General features: G+C 30.7%; 1 protein-coding gene across 1 annotated transcript in view; it reads right to left on the bottom strand.

The window, feature by feature from the left end:
* Positions 1-7,562: 7,562 nt before the first annotated feature.
* LOC132714003 (polypeptide N-acetylgalactosaminyltransferase 5-like) overlaps positions 7,563-21,146 on the bottom strand; it is a gene marked incomplete at its 5' end in the record, with an annotated part of 28,856 nt that continues 15,272 nt past the window's right edge. The window contains 5 exon segments of the mRNA XM_060696739.1: positions 7,563-16,849; positions 17,388-17,621; positions 18,396-18,524; positions 18,825-19,010; positions 20,947-21,064. Coding sequence (XP_060552722.1) covers positions 16,700-16,849; positions 17,388-17,621; positions 18,396-18,524; positions 18,825-19,010; positions 20,947-21,064 — 817 coding nt within the window.

A 21,146-nucleotide genomic window follows, 5' to 3' on the forward strand; every position in this document is an offset into this window, starting at 1 on the left:
TTTAAATATATATTTTTAGGAATAACAAAGATTTTTAGGTAATTAACTTAAGATTACTAAAAGAGAAAACTTCAGTATTACTCAAACACACGCTTTTAAAGAATTCAGGATGATACTACAATAAAATTTTCAGAACAAATTGCAGTTTTATGTGGAAATTATATTATTACAATTAATATTTCAGTATTAACTATAAGAGTAACACAGCAATTTTATCTTTAATCTGAAGTCTCTGCTGCTAAAGCAGCCCAAGAAACGGATTTATTACTTATTTACAAGACTACTTAAGTGTTGAAGGATTGTAATTTGTAGACAAAACTCCTTCTTGTAAATAAATTTCAGGCAAGATCTGAAAATATTTTTACTGAATCAGTAAGCAATGTTCAGGCCTCTTCTCCAGAAACGAGCAGTTTTCGAGAGAAATATTGCTGGTCTGTGGACAGGCAGTCTATTAGAACATGGTCACGACAAGCCTGATTTGCCCCCAATCTTATTGTTGTCTTATACACAATATTTCTGGTCTTATTTCCATAACAATTTATTTGTTTAGCAAAATTTTTTCGCCTCAAAAAACAGACACAATTCAATATAATTAAAGAGACTAATGTCCACACTAATCTAAGTTTGAGATTTTCCATTGTATCTTCCTTAAATATTAATCACGCCTACAGCAGTGCAGTGCTGTTGTTTTTTTGGCCAGATATGAAAAGAGTCATTTACTAATCTGGTTTATATGAACTAAAAATGCATTGTGTAGTATGACCACAAAATTCCAATAACAAAACTAAATCAAACAGTTTGCTTTAAAACTTTTTACAGTATCTGAAGGCAAGTTTTTAGTTTAATTTTGAACATGCTTGTGTATTCTGCATGATAGAAGAAGAATCGAGCTAGAGGTCTACCTTTAATATTGTTGTTTTTCAATATAATCCTTTTTGTATACAGTGCAACTTCAACGAAGCAATCAGCTCTTTGGGAGGTGGTGCAGTGAGAGGTGTAGTTGTAGAGTCTCTGGTAAAATTTATAGTGTGAATTGTTACTATGGGAAGAAACAACTGTTGTTGTAAAGAGGTAATTGCTCTTCAGAGGGTTATTATGCAAAGGATGCACAGTACTTATATTAAATTTAATGTGCTGGAACCAAAAATGATCAGCCTGTATCACCAATATAGAGCCAGGCCAGCCTGAATGTCTGTCTAGTCTCTATACTAGCTGTCATTTGCTCAATTTTTAGCCGAGCATCTTTGACACATAATCAACATGTTTGGGGTGAAAGTGACATTATGCCCATTCAAAGCAATGCAAAAAAGCATACATTTTGCCACAATTTCTTTCATATAAGTGATTTTGCATGATAAAGATAAACAAATTCATATTGCCCAATGAAATTTCTGTTAATATGCACCAGAGCTTAATTTTGCAAAAACAGCATTATGAAAGTCAAAATTTATTTGATCAGTTGTTAGTAAATATCGGTCCTAGGATTCTGATCTCATAACTTTTAAGCACTTTCATAAAAGATTTTATAGCAGTAATAAAATCTACTTGCACGACGGTCTCACATAAAGTCTAAAAATTTTACTTAAAACGTATGATAGCCATACCAACTGTTCTCCCTCCAACCCGTAAAAAGGAACAATTAGAACATTTCTTATCAAAATGTACAATAAGTTAATATATTTATCAGTTACAATGTACACTGTGTATAAGTACGTTTTTTTGTTGTTTAATGATTTTTTAACATAAATATGTGTGTGTAATTTTCGAATTTTCATGTCTAGAAAGCTTTTTTAAATACGCAAATCAAATAATTGCTATATTATGGATAATATGATCATTTGTGATGTCGACTGGCATACGTTCAGTTTGTCTACGTATTCAATTAACATATTCCAATTTATGACAAGGAGAATATTAGATAAAATACTCCCGCCACTATCATCATTGGACGAAAATTGCATAATAAATTTCTGTCTGATCTTTTGTGGTACCTACCGTAAAAAGAAATATGTCCACAGTTAATATTTGACCATCTCAAGAAGAAATAATGCATTGACCTTATATCTTAACCACTCATTCTTAACGAAATAGCGAAATTTTAGGACTGCTTGTTTTCTTTCCGATTTTGCCAATTTACTCACACAAAGGAATCAGATCAAACATAGATCAGATCCTTGTTACAAGTGAAGATAAAATGTGATATCATAACAACAAATATTTCATTATTCATATCAATCAAACAAACAGTTTTCAAATTTACAAATTTACAATCTATTTTACTGTCGTTTGTTTAAGGAGTTTTATAAGTTCTGAAATAATAAAAGAGACGTGCCTTCTTATTTACACAGGCGTTCGTTCAGTTGAAATTTGAAGGTATATATATATGAATGAAACTGGCCTACTGTTGTTTCTACTCGTTAACAACTCAACGAAAGGGCGTCCTCTAATGAAGAAATCCAAAAAAATTATGGATTCTCGAAAGAATGAGATTGCAAATGACATCTTTTGATGTATTTTTTTCAAAAGACGCTTTTTAATATCTCTGAAACCAAATTAAGGTAAATAAATGTATCACATATTTTCATTTTTTTAAACTATTCTTTGAACTAGAGGGGCTACCCTCTCCAAATGATTTTTAGCCCCATGCCATGTAAATAAAGTTTTTGAGGTCAAATGACATTTGGCATCTTGTCAACAGCCAAATGAAATCACAAAGACATTCCCTGCAATGCTCAGAAAGCAAGTTAAACACTAAAGCCCCTTGACTTCTCGACCCCTTAGGATATTAAGATGACTTCTAGACTCCTTGAGTCTTAGACCCCTTTTACATGACTTTTCGACCCCTATGGGGAACTTCTGAAGGCCAGTTAGATGCTTCGAGGAATAATGTAAGACAAACCGCAAACATTTTGATTATTTTCATTGCAAGATTCATCTAATTAAGCGCAACTTTGCTTTGTTTTTTTAACTTGTCAAAGCATTTTATTATCAAAACATTACTTTTGGACAAAGTCAGTATCTGGACGAACAACGCTAAACCTTTAGAAAAAACTTACTCCAAAGTTATGGTATATGCATGTCATCACCGCTAGCCTTACACAGTAACTCCTTTTCTTTTTCCAACTTTAATATAAGGTCTTAGAATAGAGCAAAACAAATATAGTTTGATTGTGTCTCAGCATGTACTGTGTCACTTGGGATCTTCATGCATCCTATGTAGGCAAGTCTTGGAAACATTTTAATACATTTAATTAAGCTTTTCCAAATAGCCCAGTCTCCTGCTCGGCAAGCAAGCGTTTTCAATACTTATTGCCTTATTGTCCTTTAAAATTAATAAAGGAAATGAATAAAACACTAAATAAAAAACATTCTAATACATGTACATGTATTATTTTCTCAAATATTGGGAGTCACTTGCGTGGTAACTCATTAACTACTCCTTGACTTACTGTCTTTTTACATTAATAAGGAAATAACTAAAACACTAGATACCAGTTTCTTTGATAATATCCATGTATTTCTTTAAGATGAAAGGCACTCTTTTAAATACATGTACATCAACGAGTTATAAAAATCAGTGCAAAGAAAGTGGAGGGAATATGACTAGACTGAACTGTTATGTTTGAGTGGGAGCCAAGGCATTGTTCATACAAGGTTTGTTTTGATATCAATTTATTTTACGTACTTTGGTTGCTTTTTTCTACTTACACGGTCTCAAATAAATTCGACAAACCGTTCTTATAAATGTATGATAGCCATATCAATCTCCTAAAGAAAGAATAATTAAAACATTATAAATTAATTTCTTCAATAAGTTCAAGTAAGTATAAGTTATAATGTAAACTGTGTATAAGCACGTTTTTTTAATTTTTTAATTACCTTTCTTAACATTAATATTTGCGAGTAGATTCCGAGTTTTCATTTTTGTTTAAAGCCGCAAATCAAATAATTGTATTAGGTTGGAACGCATTGAGCTGATAATATGACCGTTATTTTGATATCGACTGGAGTCCGTTTAATTTGTCTACGTATTCCATGAATATATTGCAATTTATGTGAAGAAGAATATTAGATAAAATACTTTGGCCACTATCATCACTGGACAAATGTTGCATAATAAATTTCTGTCTGGTCTTTTGTGACACCTACCATAAAAAGAAAAATGCCCACAATTAATGGATTGCAATCTTAAGAAGAAATAATGCTTCGGTCTCATATCTTAATTACTGATACTTTACAAAATGTCGACATTTTAGGACTACTTTTTCTGATTTTGCAAATTTATTCACAAATCAGATCAGGTATAAAATATGAATTAAATATTTCCTTGTTACATGAAAGAATAGAAAAGACGTGACGCCTTATTTACACTGGTGTTCGTACAGATGAAGTTTAAAAGATTGTGCAGGAATTAAACTGTAATATTATGCTGTTGTTTTCTTTGAATTACCAATACATGTAGTAAACAACTCAACGACAGGGCGTCCTCTCATGAAGAAATTCAGAAACCAAATTATGGATTCTCTAAAGAATGAAAATGCAAATAACATAGGTTGCTTGGAATTTTTCTTATTGGACGCTTTTACATGTTTCTGAAATCAAATTCAGGTAAATACATGTATCTCATTATTTTCAAAATTTCTTCAATTATTCTTAAAACAAGACAGGCTAAATGATGTTTTTGTGCCATGACATGTAAATAAAGTTTTGGAGGTCAAATGACATTTGGCATCTTGTTAACAACCAAATGTAATCACAAAGAAATTCCCTGCAATGCCCAGAAAGCAAGTTAGACACTTTGGCTCCTTGACTTCTCGATCCCATAGGATATTAAGATGACTTCTAGACCCCTTGAGTCTTAGACCCATTTTACATGACTTTTCGACCCTATGGGGAAGACATTTCGACTCCTACTTCTGATGGCCAGTAAGATACTTCAAAAAATAATGCAAGACAAATCGCATATATTTTTATTATTATTTTTATTGCAAGATTCGACAGATTTAAGCGCAACTTTGTTTTTTTTATCTTGTCAAAGGATTTTATTATGACAAAGTCAGTATCTGGACGAATAACACTAAAATTTTAGAAAAACTCCCTCTCTAATTACGGTATGTGAAAGTCATCATCGCCAGCCTTTCACTGTTTTGCCCTTTTCTTTTTCCAACTTTAATATTAGGTCTTGGAATAAAGCACAACGGATATAGTTAGATGCTGTCTCAGCATGCACTGGGACACTTAGGATTTGTATATACATGTATGTAATATAAGTAGGAAAGGAAGACCATGGCAATTTATTTGGAAACATTTTAACACATTCAATTTGGCTTTCCCAAATAGTAGAGTCTCCTGCTTATTGTCCTGTTAAATTAACAAGAGCCACCGCCGGGCGGGGGCAACGCTCGACTTTTTACTTTTTCTAAACGCAAACATAGAAAGGTTTGAACATATATTGATGTTTCCTTTTTATAAATTTAGTTGGTCTGTCTTGTCACATTAGTTTTGTTTATATATTTTGTATATATATGAATAGAAACATTAAGCATATTTCTAAAAATAGCAACAGTACGCAATTTCTAAAAATAGCAACAATGACGCAATTTCTAAAAATAGCAACAATGACGCAATTTCTAAAAATAGAAAAAATGACGCAATTTCTAAATATAGAAAATAATGACGCAATTTCTAAAAATAGAAACAATGACTCAATTTCTAAAAATAGAAAAGAAAATGACGCAATTTCTAAAAATAGAAAAAATGACAACAATTTCTAAAAATAGAAAAAAATGACGCAATTATTAAAAATAGCAACAATGACGCAATTTCTAAAAATAGAAAAAAATGACGCAATTTCTAAAAATAGAAAAAATGACGCAATTACTAAAAATAGCAACAATGACGCAATATTTAAAAATAGAAAAAATGTTGCAATTTCTCAAAATAGAACAAAAATGACGCAATTTCTAAAAATAGCAACAATGACACAAGTTCTAAAAATAGGAAAAATGACGCAATTTCTAAAAATAGGAAAAAATGACGCAAATTCTAAAAATAGCAACAATGACGCAATTTCTAAAAATGACGCAATTTCTAAAAATAGAAAAAATGACGCAATTTCTAAAAATAGAACAAAAATGACGCAATTTCTAAAAATAGAAAAACATGACGCAATTTCTTAAAATAGAAACAATGACGCAATTTCTAAAAATAGAAACAATGACGCAATTTCTAAAAATAGAACAAAAATGACGAAATTTCTAAAAATAGAAAAAAATGACGCAATTTCTAAAAATAGCAACAATGACGCAATTTCTAAAAATAGAAAAAAAAATGACGCAAATTCTAAAAATAGCAACAATGACGCAATTTCTAAAAATAGAAAAAATGACGCAATTTCTAAAAATAGAAAAACATGACGCAATTATATACATGTATATATATGTATATATATATATATATATATATATATATATATATATATATATATATATATATATATATATATATATATATATATATTTGATATATATATATATATTTGATATATATATATATATATTTGATATATATATATTTGATATATATATCTATATATGTATATATATATAAATGCATATATATATATATATATATATTTATATATATATATATATATATATATATATATATATACCTACATATATGTATATATATACACACACACATTTATATATATATTTATATATAATACATATACTATACATACACACACACCGATAAATGCACAATCTGAGAAAATTCAGTAATATAACCTTCAAGGTCAAGGTCATTAAAGAGCCCAAGCAAATTTGGGTTTGATAAACAACAAGGTCTGGTCCTTAAGAATGTTCTGTTATAATATGAAGTTTATCCCTTCAAAAATAGCAAAGTTACAGTCAGTTACTGCCAAAACAATGAAAATTTCAATAATTTGACCTTCAAAGGCAATGTCATTAATGAGTGAAGGTCAAGGTCTTTCGGTATATTTTTAACAGTTATCTTTGAAGATTATTATGTTCAAGTTTGAAGACAATCCATTCAAAAATAACAAAGTTACAGCCAATAATAGCCAAAAAAATGAAATTTTCAATAATTTGACCTTCAAAGTCAAGGTCATTGATGAGTGAATGTCAAGGTCTGACTGGTTATTTTTAAGGGATATCCTTGAAGATTATTATGTTCAAGTTTGAAGACAATCCATTCAAAAATAACAAAGTAACAGCCAATAACAGCATGAACAAGCAAAAATTGGACTTTTAACCTTGAAGGTCAAGGTCATTTATGGATGAAGGTCAAGGTTAGTGTGGTCTACTGAAAGGTCTGGTCCCAAGGGTTGTTGTGGCCAAGTATGAAGACAATACACCAAGAAATAAAAAAGTTATGATCCAGGTACAAGTTTTCGGACGGCAACGGCAACGGCAACGGCAACGGAGACGGCAACGGCAACGGCAACGCCGACCTGACTATAACAATACCTCTACTTTTTTTTTCAAAAAAAAAAAAAGTCGAGCTAAAAAGGAAATAAATAAAACACAAAATACCAGTTTCTTTGATAGTATCCATGTATTTCTTCAAGATGAAAGGCACTGTTTTAATTACATGTACATTAACGAGTTATAAAATGATCACTATTAACAATAATGAATAGGTATTTATGAAACAATAAACAATGTATATTTGAAGCAAGTAAGCAGTACAGAATAATTCACATTATGGAAGCCATATACAATATAAACAGAGAAATTAAGAGTAACTAAATACTTATTCTTTTAAATCAAAGTTTCAGAACGTTATACCATGGTTTATTACATAATTTAAGTATTTAATCAATATTCATATAATATAATTAATAATATAATACAAACAAGGTAAAACTGATCAATAAGCTAAGTTACGCGAACCTTTAACTCAAATAGATTTCCCTCATTTTTTCAGTTTGGTTGAAAGTTCTTATCTGCAAAACATGATTAGGAAACTATTGGAAGGTATTAAGTACTCCTTGAGGTTACATAATGCTAAAAGTCTAACTCATATTTGAGTCTGGAATGTATGTAAATTATAATAATAGATAAATTAATATATCACATGAAATTTGGTCCATTAATCCCTCGTCCAAAACATACTTTGTATAGACACAGAAACTAGTCTCTACTGTGATATAAAAATTATGCTGAAAAAAAAACCACACAGAAAACATTTAGTCCATAAAATACTAGACAAATGGTCCATAAAATACAAATCGTTCCTTAAAGCCAGACAATTGGATCTGCAAATAAACAAAAAAGATAAAAAAACTACGACGAGAATCCTTAGCATCATATACAGGTATCTCCAGGAAATTGACGTTTTCCTATTTCTATTTTTATTTGATATATTTAAATTATCCTAATTACTAATGAAATAATACGATTTACAAAATGACATGAAAAAGCATGATGTCTAGGTATGCTTCAACACTTACAGGTGAATAAGTTATAAAAAGAATAAATTAAGCCAAGCAAAAGTGAATAAAATTTATCAGAATTATATCGATGCTGTTATCTGTTATAATGAAATAAAACGATTCTAAACAGTATGACTTTAACAATTTCTTTTTATCGTGATAGATAAAAAAATTTAAAACCTCAAGGGAAGAATTTGTAAATTGCAAGAAATAAAGTTTGCTTATGGTTTTTATAACAATTGTGCATTTTTATTCAAACTGGTGAAACACAAATTGTACAAATCTTACTTAAGCAGGTATGATAGTCGTACCAAGCAACTCTTTTGTCAGTTTTAGAAGAGAAGAAACAATTAGAACATTACTTGGCAAAACTTACAATAGGTTCTAAACAAAGGTCTGTAATGATGTAACATATTGGCCATGAAACTACCAACCGATATAATTATCTGTATATGTTTGTGTTATTTTGTTTAATTGACCTCTTTCCTTGCATCATGAAAAGGATAAAAAAAAATTTTATGTTAACCGAATGCTTCATAAATCAACAACATCTTTTTCTGTGTTTTGTAACTTATCAAACAATATGGGCAATCAAGAACGCTTGACCTTATTACCATTGATAGAACACATTTCATTTTTTTAAATAAGAAAACCACTTTCATATATGCTTATATTATGAATGTGATACTCTAGAACACATTGAGCTGACTGGCCATTTATGATATTCGACTGGCTTCCGTCCAGTTTCTGTTATTTACTGCAAGTTATGTCCATTAATATTTGTCTAAGACATATTGCAATTTGTGAGAGCAGAAGATAAGATACCCAAGCCAATATATTCATTCAGCAAATATTGCATAATAAATATCTGTCTGCTTTTTTGTGGCAACTATCGTGTAATTGTAAAATGAAATATGCTGACAATGAACGGTCCGTAATCTTTAGAAAAAAGATCTAATCAAGAGTTTCGTGTTGCATGAAGTTGTATGATCACATAAGCATGTAACAACTCCAAAAATGTCGAAATAAAATTGCTTCAAACAAGCCACTTTTCAAATAATTTACCACAAACAATGTTCATGATTCAACAGTGTTAAAAATGAACAATCAAATTCAAAGAGTTCTGTATAATATAACAGAAATAACACCATGTTATTCGTTAAGTCAAAATTTGATAGGTATTGATATGGTATTTGTATTAAACTGTTATATTGTTATTTTTAGATTATCAGTAATAACTAACACGACGACAGGACGTCCCGTCATAAAGGATTTCAAAGATCAAATTATGGCATCTTTTATCATGAATAACTTAGAAATGAGACAGAATTCAGTGCAAAGAAAGTGAAGGGAATATGACTAGACTGAACTTTTTTGTTTGTCTATCAGAAAAGGAATTGTGCATAAAAGATTTGTTGTGCAATCCATTTTTTCAAGTAATTTTTTCAATAAAAGCTCTTCAGTTATCGCTTTCTGTATCGGTATTTAGTGTATCTGCAAGTTGTTAAATTGAAAAAAAAAAATCTTTTTGTTTGTTCTTACAGTATCTAGTTCTTAAGCTTTCACATTTTATCTTAAATTTTGTTTTTCCTCTACTTGGCATTTGTGACAGTCTTTTGATACTAGTAAGAATTATCAATACCAAAGTCATCAAATGTAATCACAAATTGCTAAGGAACTTGTTGTGCTAGACAGAATGTATAAAGGTGGGAAAACATGTTATTTTCATTGACTGTATTCAGATACTAGTAGCTATTTACCAAATATCAAATGGTGACTTTCCAGCTTTACCGGTGGAGGAAGACCTTAACTGCCCCTTCAGCATGAGCTGGCTTATGGGCAGAGCCACGAACCTTCTGTGTAATGGTAATTGAACAACCTCCCCATAAGTATGAACAAATAAAATATCTCTGGTAAGTTTCTAACCTAAGGAAATGAGAGGCAAGTGGTTCAAAGTAAAAAATAACCTTCACCACTCAACCAGAGGCCAATTATTATGAAAATTAAATTAATTGCTGTACTGGACCCTTTATGTATTTTCCCATGGAATGTATCAATTAAAGATGATCACAGTAAGTGATAATAAAACATGCAACATTTAAACAAATGACTCTTTGTGAAAACATACATACAATTTCCTTTCCCAACCCACCTGACGTTTCTACAAACTACCAAATTTGTGATAAAATGTACAATGTGTACGTGTTAATAACAATATGTGATATATATGTATAAAATGTAATTTGATGAAACTAAATTTCTTTGATATTTGAACACATATATATTATTTCTCTAAACCTATTAGCTCCTGGTGGTTAATGCTCCTTGTGGTAAAATTGAAAATATTAATGAAATTTAACATGCTTTAACTTTGTACTAAATTTTAAACCATTTTAATTTCACTTCAAATGAGTATAAGGTCGTCCTTTTTTTATAAAGTCTTAACCAAAGGAAGGATACTTATGGATTTATCTTTTCTTCCTTTACGTAAAAAAAAATATTTTTGAAATTTATTTTCAGATTAATTCAACCAGAAATCCAAGCAAACAAAAATGTTACAAATCTTTTGCCACAAATCTCTCATTTAAAGCCTATATCTCATTGCAAAACATTATATTACACAAGCTCGCATAACTCAAGAGCGGGATATTTTCTGTATAAGAGCTAATTACATGATATGACAGTTTTTTTTCCTATCTACATTAAATCATTACATGTTTTACCATGTAATTAAGATTTATGTACAACACATGCATATACTGAGCATCTAATGTGACAAAAAATGAACATGAATGATACAAGTATGGCCGATAAAATATCAGGGGAAAAAATGCCGACTCATTCTAATATTTTGTTGACTCAATACAACAATATCTTATTTCAATGTAATACCATAACACGTTAATACAATGTTGCACGTAAGTCTCAAATTTCAACACGTTATAGTGAATATAAAGGATGAATTGATGCACCACTCTGCATGATAAAAATAATCAAATGAGTGTTTGTCTTCAGTGAAATATAGATAATATTTCACTGAGATGTAAGACATAACACTTTGCATTTTCTAACAAGCATATACTGTCAAAAAAAATAAAATAAAAATCACTTTGAAGTAAACTTAAAAATGTTTTTATGTTCATGAAAATAATGTAGAAATAAAAATTATCTTTTACAATATGATGTCGAATGTTAATGAATAGTAAGTTTACAAAATAAAGTACATTAAATGAAAGGAAAAAATCATATATCATTAATAATTTACAACATTTCATTAAATTGTATGATATACAGGGCTAAGAATTTATTATGTCAACTTGTAAGGTATAATGGTAAAAATACAATTAATGTAAGCGCTGTCTTTGTATGTGTATTTAATACACTGGTGGGATAGTGCCTACAAATATAAATTTTGAAATAAACTATTAAGTAGATACTGGTAAAAATTGGGTATATAAATAATTGGTCAAAATAAATTTATGTATACATAATTTTATTGGTCCAAAGGGAATACTTGTGTCTTAAACAAATCTAAAAATTAAACAGACACAGTCATAAAAAAAAACAAAAAACGCACATCTAAAAATAGATTTCACAAACATTCCTACATATAATTTATTGAACAATCAAGGCTGTCTTTAAAGCAAAAGTTATTCAACAATTTTAAATACTGATTGTCTATGTAAGCAAAATGTACAAGCTACATGTATAAGAACACAATTGGCCAGAGTCATGTTAAAAAGTATGAACTTATCAACAGCGTGAGGCTGAAAACTAAACAGCTTTGAGGCATACAAAGGTACACTGAATTTCAATGTATATGAAAAAGAACACCCTACTGCATAACTACATACATATACATGTAGTAGGGACAAGATATTATTAAGCAGTACAAGAAAAACCAAATCATATATATAAACAGTAGCAGAAATCCAGAAACTGCATACACACACATACACACACACATTACGGGGAAATACACGCTGTGTATATATTATACAGTATAGAATGACCCAAAATGTGTGTTTATACACACTAAGGAAAGAACTACACTGAGTATAGTACCAATTTTTTATATAGATTTTTAAAAGATATAACCAGTGGAAAGGTTATATAACCCTATAGGAAGGTGAGGGTTATGTAGTGACTAACTGTTTATACATGGCCATATAACTTGTCAAAAGTCCTTATAACAAATTCATAATACTGCACAATGTTTTTATTTTTGGGAAAAATGAAAATTAAAAAGGGACTTCACTCAGGTTTTTGACACGATGAGACTGAAAATGATGTTGTTTTTTTTTTAATTTTTAATATTTTATTTGTTGTACATCTATACCAATTACTTGTGTGCAAAAATATTAAGTATGTAAAACCCTCTTTACTGAAATAGGGCTATCAATTGTACTAATATTAACTATGTTTTTCACATTTTTTCCATTATGTGTATGTGCCCCAGTTGATCATTGTAAGATTTTTAAATTTTATGTTTTTAGGATTTGGACCTCAGTGAATTCCTTTAATTCTAAATTAACAGCTGCTGGATATATTGATAATATAAACCTTGCAATCATCCAATGAAAATCAACATTAGAAAATGTGCAGTACTATAAACTAACTTATAAATAACTTAAAAATATCAAGGCAGGACATCTATTACAAGTTTCATTTAATTTCTTTTAAATTTTTTTTTTAAATATAGCTGTCTGTAAGCAAAAAATAAATAACATATCTGGATAAATAAGTCAACTAAACACTTAACGCTGTTCTTATAAGGTGTAAAAATTCAAAACTTGGTTGAAAATTTAGACATATTTGTATGTATATAATTATGACTAAAATTAAACTATGCTCTTTAAAAATGTAACAATATAGTAAACAATGAATATGTATCAATCGTTAAATAAAATCATCAAGAAAAATACAAGACTACCTAACATAATGAGCTGAACAATTTCTTTAAATCTACCTTACATATACCAACAACTCCTTCCCTTTCTTATAAAATAGTATACAATATTTTCATAGGTGATATTATGAAGATGACAGGGTTAAACTAAAGGTGCTGTTTATTGTATAATGTAAATCTTTAAATAATATTAGATTGCAGAAAAAAAGATAAATAAAAAGCCAGAAAACCAATCATCTTTGGTATAATTTGTAGGAGACACTGTATGTCCTTGGGCATTGTGACAGAAACCAGAAGTTTAACAATTTAAGTTGTGATGAATCAAAACATTTAAACTTATTTTAATGACCACATCTGATAAAAGACCACATATTGAAGACATTGAAATCTTTGAAAATATCTAATTTCAAAGACTATTTTTCACTTTTCAAATTAGTGCTAACAGTATGGTCTGTTCCCTATTGTTTTACATATGTTTAAACGTTTGAACATTTCCATCTGTCTTCATTATTCTCTTTTGCAAAATTGCAATGTATATGCCTTCTATATACAGAAATATGCCCTATTCAAATTGATAAAAAATAACTTGTCAATAAAAGAGTATCTATTTTTATCCTTTTCAAAAATTTTGCGTTTGAGATTCCACTTATGCAATTTTTAAGACTGGTCACCATTAAGTTGTTTAACTGAATTTTACAACAAGAGGGCCATGATGGCCCTAAGGTCACTCACCTGTATATAGCCCCCCCCCCCCCATGGGCCAATTTTTACCCAAGGGATTTTATTTGTTTATTTGAACAGACTTGGTAGACACCCATAAGAAGATGTTTCATGCTAAACATCTAAGTTCTAGCTCATTGGGTTTTTTAAAAAGAAGATTTTTTAAGGTTTTACTATACATATATAGTTAAAAACAATGACACCCCTGGAGCAGGGCCAGTTTTGACTCCCGGGCTTTTATTTGAACAAACTTTGTAGATATTTCCTTAAAGATGTTTCATGCTTAATATCTAAACTCTAGCTATTTGGGTTTTTCCAAAGAAGATTTTTAAGTTTTTGCTATACACATATAAGGAAAATCAATGACCCCCGAGGCGGGGCCAGTTTTGACCCCAGGGCTTTTATTTGAACATACTCGGTAGACACCCATTAGAACATGTTTCATGCTAAATATCTTAGCTCTAGCTCTTTGGGTTCTTTAAAATAAAGATTTTTTAAGTTTTTACTATATGCATATAGGGAAAATCAATGACCCCCTGGGGTGGGGCCAATTTTGACCCCAGGGCTTTTATTTGAACAAACTTGGTAGACATTCACTAGAAGATGTTTCATGCCAAATATCTAAGCTCTAGCTCTTAAGGTTCTTTAAAAGAAGATTTTTTAAGTTTTTACTATATGCATATAGGGAAAATCAATGACCCCCTGGGGCTGGGCCAATTTTGACCCCAGGGCTTTTATTTGAACAAACTTGGTAGACACTCATTAGAGGATGTTTCATGCCAAATATCTAAGCTCTAGCTCTTAGGGTTGTTTAAAAGAAGATATTTAAAGATTTTTCTTTCGGTTGCCATGGCAACCAGAGTTCTGCATGGAATTAAATTCTTTGAACAATTTTTAAAGGTGACCACCAAAGGAACATTCCTGTGAAGTTTGGATGAAATTGGCTTAGTGGTTTATGAGGAGATGTCATTTAAAGCAAAAGTTTACGGACGGACGCCGGACGGACGCCGGACGAAAAGCGATCACAAAAGCTCACCCTGTCACTTTGTGACAGGTGAGCTAATAAAAACTGTTCCACCAGATCTTAGCCACATATATCTCATTTAAAAAGTTATTCTTACTGTATAAAATTGATATACTCAATCTAAATATGCAATCAATATTCAAAATTAATCTAATATGTGTAAAACACAAAAACTCTGATGCAGCTACAATGAACATTGCACACTTCAAGAAATTATCTTGGTTTTTTGAGCATGACTTTCAAGACTGGAAGTAAGCATGACTAATAGTTCAAACTTACAAACAAAACTAGTGGAAACAGGCAAAGAAACACTGGAAAAACAAACCAACAAAAATAACAAAAAAACTAAACATAAAACAATATGTTAACGAACTGAAATTAATAACCATTAACCCTGTCTTTTCTATTTTTAAAATTTTAAGTAACAGACTGCAATGAATGTATATTCCTACTTTTCTTGTATACACTGACTTATTTCATTTATCTTTTGAAGACCCCCCCAATACACCTATTCAATTATTATATAACAAATTGCTAAATAAATAATCATGATTACAAGGTATGAGCAGACAAGTACAAACATTACTCCTGTAAAGCTTATCAATTCTGGAGGTTAACCCCTTTAATTAATCAGAAAATCATGAAATGATAGTATCTACACCTTTAAAACAAGGAGTTATGGATATATCGACATATCTCAATAATATGAACAAAGAAAGTGCAATGTTGCTATTAAACCTTCAAGTAACATCTTCTTTGAGAACAAAGAAAGTGCAATGTTGCTATTAAACCTTCAAGAAACATCATATTCAAGAACAAAGAAAGTGCAATGTTGCTATTAAACCTTCAAATAGCATCTATATATATCATCTTTTATGTCTGTGGTATCATATCAAAGTAATACTGATATAAATCTGTATCTTGACTGCCTATCTATATTGAACAATCATAACTTCTGATGTTTGTTTTTGTTTTGTTTTTTCCCAGAAAGAAAGCAGACTTTATAAGTAGAAACAATGCAATAAAACATCAAGGTTCTGCATTCCTTGAAATGATCTTTATATCAATAGACTGACAGAACTGACAAATCTCTGCCAAACCAGTGAAAACTTATGGCAATGTTAGAAAATACTGCAGATAAACTTGTAGCCTACTCCTTTCATATATTCAACTATATCAAATATAAAGAAGAAAAAAGAAAGAATATGAAATCATGTAATTTCATTTGAAGAATAAATAATCATCAATAGAATTATTATCAAGAATGCTTATTATCATGAATGCAACACCAAATACCAAGTAAAATTCATTTGAAGCCACTACAAATTAATTATCATTTTGTAGTTTCATACACTTCTGTTGAAAAAAAAAATACAATTTCTATCCTATAATATCATAAGGGATATCATATCTATATTTAGCATCTACAATATGACACATTCCCCCTCAAGCTGAGCTATTCCTCCTTTATTTCCTGTCTTTACATGACAACATTTGGTACCATTATCTCTTTTTAACAAAATATAAATATTCTATGACTATCAGCTAATCTGCCCGTATAAATCCTAATCTGCCCGTATAAGTTCTAATCCGCCCGTATAAGTCCGCTGGGCGACTTTCTTTTCCATGTCCAAATTTGACGATCTATACCCGTACATTTCTCCATCAAAAGTTTTTGACCATCCAATGACACTGTCATACATTTGTTTGTATTGACATGAACAATAGTATTGTCCTGAAAATACAAAGACAATATTTCATTTCTTTTGAGATGCATTATACTATAAGGATTAGCATCATAATCTCAGTATAAATGAAGATTTCCATTATTTATCTCAGAATAGTTGAAGATATTGATTATTTAACTCAGAAGAAACGAAAATTTCCAGATATCCATTAATTATCTCAGAATAAATGAAAATTTCCATTATCTATCTCAAAATAAGTGAAGATATTGATTATTTATCTCAGATTAAATGAAGATTTTCATTATCTATCTCAGAATAAATGAAGATTTCCATTAATTATCTCAGTTTAAATGAAGATTTTCTTTATTTTCAAGAGTGTGTATTTTGCAAGTGAAATACAACAAATGTTATTTCTCATAGTGAAATATATTCCATATTAAATGAATTAGTGAGTGAAATACGTTAAATATTTATCTTTTTATAGAACATTAAGTATGTGAAATATGATGAATATTCATCTCATTTTGAATTAATCCCTCAATTAAATAAAAACACATAAAGATTGGAACCAGTATATACACCTACCTCTCTATAATCCCATTCCTGGTTCCCCTTTTGACCATGGCAAGGGTAGATTATCACATTAGCTCCGCCAGAGAAGTCCTGGCAACCGTCATCTCGACGTATTTCACCATTCTTGCTCAACATCCAGTACTGGTTCCCACCCTGGTTATGGCAAGGCCACATGTTTACCGGCTTATGATAATTCTGACTATCTACAGCACTATCTATACACATTGGCTTGGCCTTACTTCTTATCTGTGAATATAAAAGGCAATTTATTTCTATGTTAAAGGGTTATTACTGGCAAAGACATGAAATTCACTCAGCTATATATGTCATTATATGATGCTCCTGAACCTTAAACCGGCTGAATTTCTATAAAGGATTTGCCCTGGTTTGAATTTTGAGCAATCCATTCAAAGTTTGAAACATTCTAATATCAAATTACAAAAATTTTGCTACCAACAGCAAATAGCCTGATGAAAGTACATGAATATGCAGGCTGGCTTGGCTCTATACTGGTGGTAAAGGCTATTTAGTTAGAGCATGTTATAGCTGAATCTCATTTTTTGTCAAGAGTTAATGGCAAGGCCTTAATATGACAAAAAGTAGTAAAATTACAACTAGTTTGTGAAGCAAAAACACAAACACCCCCTGTCCACAAAAATATATCTAATCTTGTTTTCCCCTAACACACACCTGAAAATCTGTAACTCTTAAATGTTATTAAACAGACATGATAGGATAAACAAACCATGACAGTACCGTCTTACTTCCCCTGGCATAAACTAAATATCTAAATTCTGATACAGTCTTAAATCCTCTGGCATAAAATGAATATTACATAATATTTTACAATCTTCCTTTACAGAAAATAAAAAGCCTCCTGATGAAGGTCTTGAAAGACCGAAATCAATAGATCCTTAAATAAACCAGTTTACAAACCATCCTTATGTTTGACGTGTGTCCTCTCCTTCTCATGATTTACTTGTTGAGAAAATAAATATGTAAAATGTTACACATTCTTACCTCCCCTGATGCTATAGATTCGCCCGGTACAAAAAGGTCAGGATATATGTTTTTCACAAACCAGTCAAAACTTTTGCATTTCAAATTTTCACGCAATTTCTTCCTCTCGCTAATATCTCCAAATTCACCCTGTAAAATAATGAAAATAAGAAAAACTAATTCAGAAGTTGTGAGATATTTATAATTTACTTTTTAATTCAACAGAATTTTTCAAATCCATTTTGCAGATTATTGGTTAAAATGGACCTGCAGATTATTGGTTAAAATGAACCCTGATTTGTTATACATCCAAGGTATTGCCAAAAAAAGAAGAAAAAGAACAAAACTCAACAAATTCTGCAACATTCAAAAAGAATTAATCAAAAATGCATTGATTGATACAATCCCAAAAAGCATTGTTATATCCATTGTAAATAAAATGTTACCTACCAAATCATGATTAAATCTTTCGTAGTAATAGTTTTTGTATTCATCCATCCACACTTCTGCTAGTCTCACAGAGTTCTTCTTGACAACATTTACACCACCTCGCCACTTGTACGGAGATCGTTTACGGAATATATGACCCACATGTGAGCAAGGAATGATTTCTAGTTTCCCACCACACATCCACACCTGTAAAGTCACAGACAAAAAATTTACTTTAAATAAAACCCCGTAAAGCTGAACAAGTCAAAATACATAAATATATCTTCAAAAAATCAAACTTAAGGAAAATATATTTGAGCCGTGCAATGACAAAACCAACATAGTGCGTTTGCGACCAGCATGGATCCAGACCAGCCTGCGCATCTGTGCAGTCTGATCAGGATCCATGCTGTTCATTATCGGTTTCTCTACTTGTAATAGAGTTTGTTAGCGAACAGCATGGATCCTGATCAGACTGCGCGGATGCGCAAGCTGGTCTAGATCCATGCTGGTCACAAACGCACTATGTTGGTTTTGCCATGGTGCGGCTCAAAATAACAACAGTTGCTGAAAAATCAACACAAAACTGGAGGCATGCTAATTTAAAATGCTTAACCAACATGGAGGTCATTCAAATATATGAATGAGTGGGGCCAGAAAAAAGTTTAATTTTATTAATCTTAATGTCTCAATTTCAAATTTCAAAACGCAATAACAGTTCAGCTCTGGCACGATCAAAAACTGTAACTGTCATCATAAACAGCATTTCAATATAAATTAAATGCATTAATTAACATGCATCAAATTTATAAACATATATATGAACAGAGTTCAAACGCTTGATGAATAAAACCTGTGCAATTATAACATGCAATCTGCATTTTAAAACAAGTAAAGGAAGCCTGTTATAATAAAACAACTTGTTATAGGGAGCCTAAAGTTGATGGGACTGGGATCTTGAATTTAAAACATAGGCTTTGACAACAATTATGTTCAACCCTTACTGCCCTAAATATCTTAAATGGACTTTTATCATTTTTAGGAAATTTTCAAAATATACATGTATACTGACTGAACAGTGAACATTGCAGACCAATTATCAGATGGTACTGATGTGTCAGCTGATTTTGGACTACAGCATGTACAGTGGTCACATGGGTCAGATTCAGCTGCGGCCAGCAGACTAATGATTCAAGTAGGCTTGTTTGTTTGTTTTTTGTTCTTTTTGTCACACCAACATAGTCAAGGTCATAGGGCCACTTTACATTTTTTTTTCTGGTGGAAAAAGACCTAAAGTGCCTCTCAGTGCATTATTTCTGTTTAACTGCTACTGCTGTTTAAAATGATTCATGAGGAGAAGTTTGCAGCCACTTGAAGAGAAAACAGGTCAGTACTGACCCGGTACAGTCATCAGGTGATATATGACTGAAAAACTGCCACTCCACCCAACAATACAATAACAATTATAGAGAGATTCTCACACCAGCATTATTGTAGCATTTAATTCTTCTTTCAGTGAGATAAGGAATAATTTATTGCTGTTATCTTGTAAAACGGAGATCACAAATTGTCACTACATAATACAAACATTGTCAGGCATACTTGAGCAGTTTTCGGCACAGAGATTTATTATATCTTTATTGCTGTAAAAAAACTGTACAATTATTAACAGAGCAGTCTCAGCACAAGGTACACATGATGGCCCATTGTTACTCACCTAAACAAAAGTTAAAATCATTTTTTTGATATGTTCAAAGTTATATTGATCCCCCACCCCCCAAACTTTTCTCCAACAAAATTTTATGGCTTTGTTAATTAACAGTTTTTCAATTTCTAACATGACAATGATATGTGTCCAATGCAATTTCTGTTTTCTATGACAATACAAACAAAGATTCAAAATAGCAATTCAATCATCAATTTCCATATGTTGCAAGAATTGGTTTAAACATATTTATTTAAGCTCGATTGCGAAACAAGTTCTTGGAATTTATATCATTCACTTTCAAGTCCACTGCCTGGGAACATTAATACATTTTATTTAACAAAAACAATGCAGAAAATAATTCAAACAATAATAAACATCCATCATTACAGTATAGAGTGACTAAATACTTCAATCAAAACCATACACAACACTTACTCTGAAAGATAATTCTAAATTTTCGCCTCCCCAAATATCCATACCAGGGTCGTAAGTGCCTAGGGTCTCGAAATATTCCCGTGATATTGAAAACAATCCTCCAGCCATAGTTGGACTCCTGAAATTAAATAAAAAGGTTTCTTTTATTAAGATATGACACCAGTTTTCTCAAAGTATGTGACAGTCGTACATAGACAGGT

Source organism: Ruditapes philippinarum, unplaced genomic scaffold (genome assembly GCF_026571515.1).
Source record: "Ruditapes philippinarum isolate M1 unplaced genomic scaffold, ASM2657151v2 ctg9764_1_1_1_1, whole genome shotgun sequence".
In the NCBI taxonomy this organism is placed as follows: Eukaryota; Metazoa; Mollusca; class Bivalvia; order Venerida; family Veneridae; genus Ruditapes; species Ruditapes philippinarum.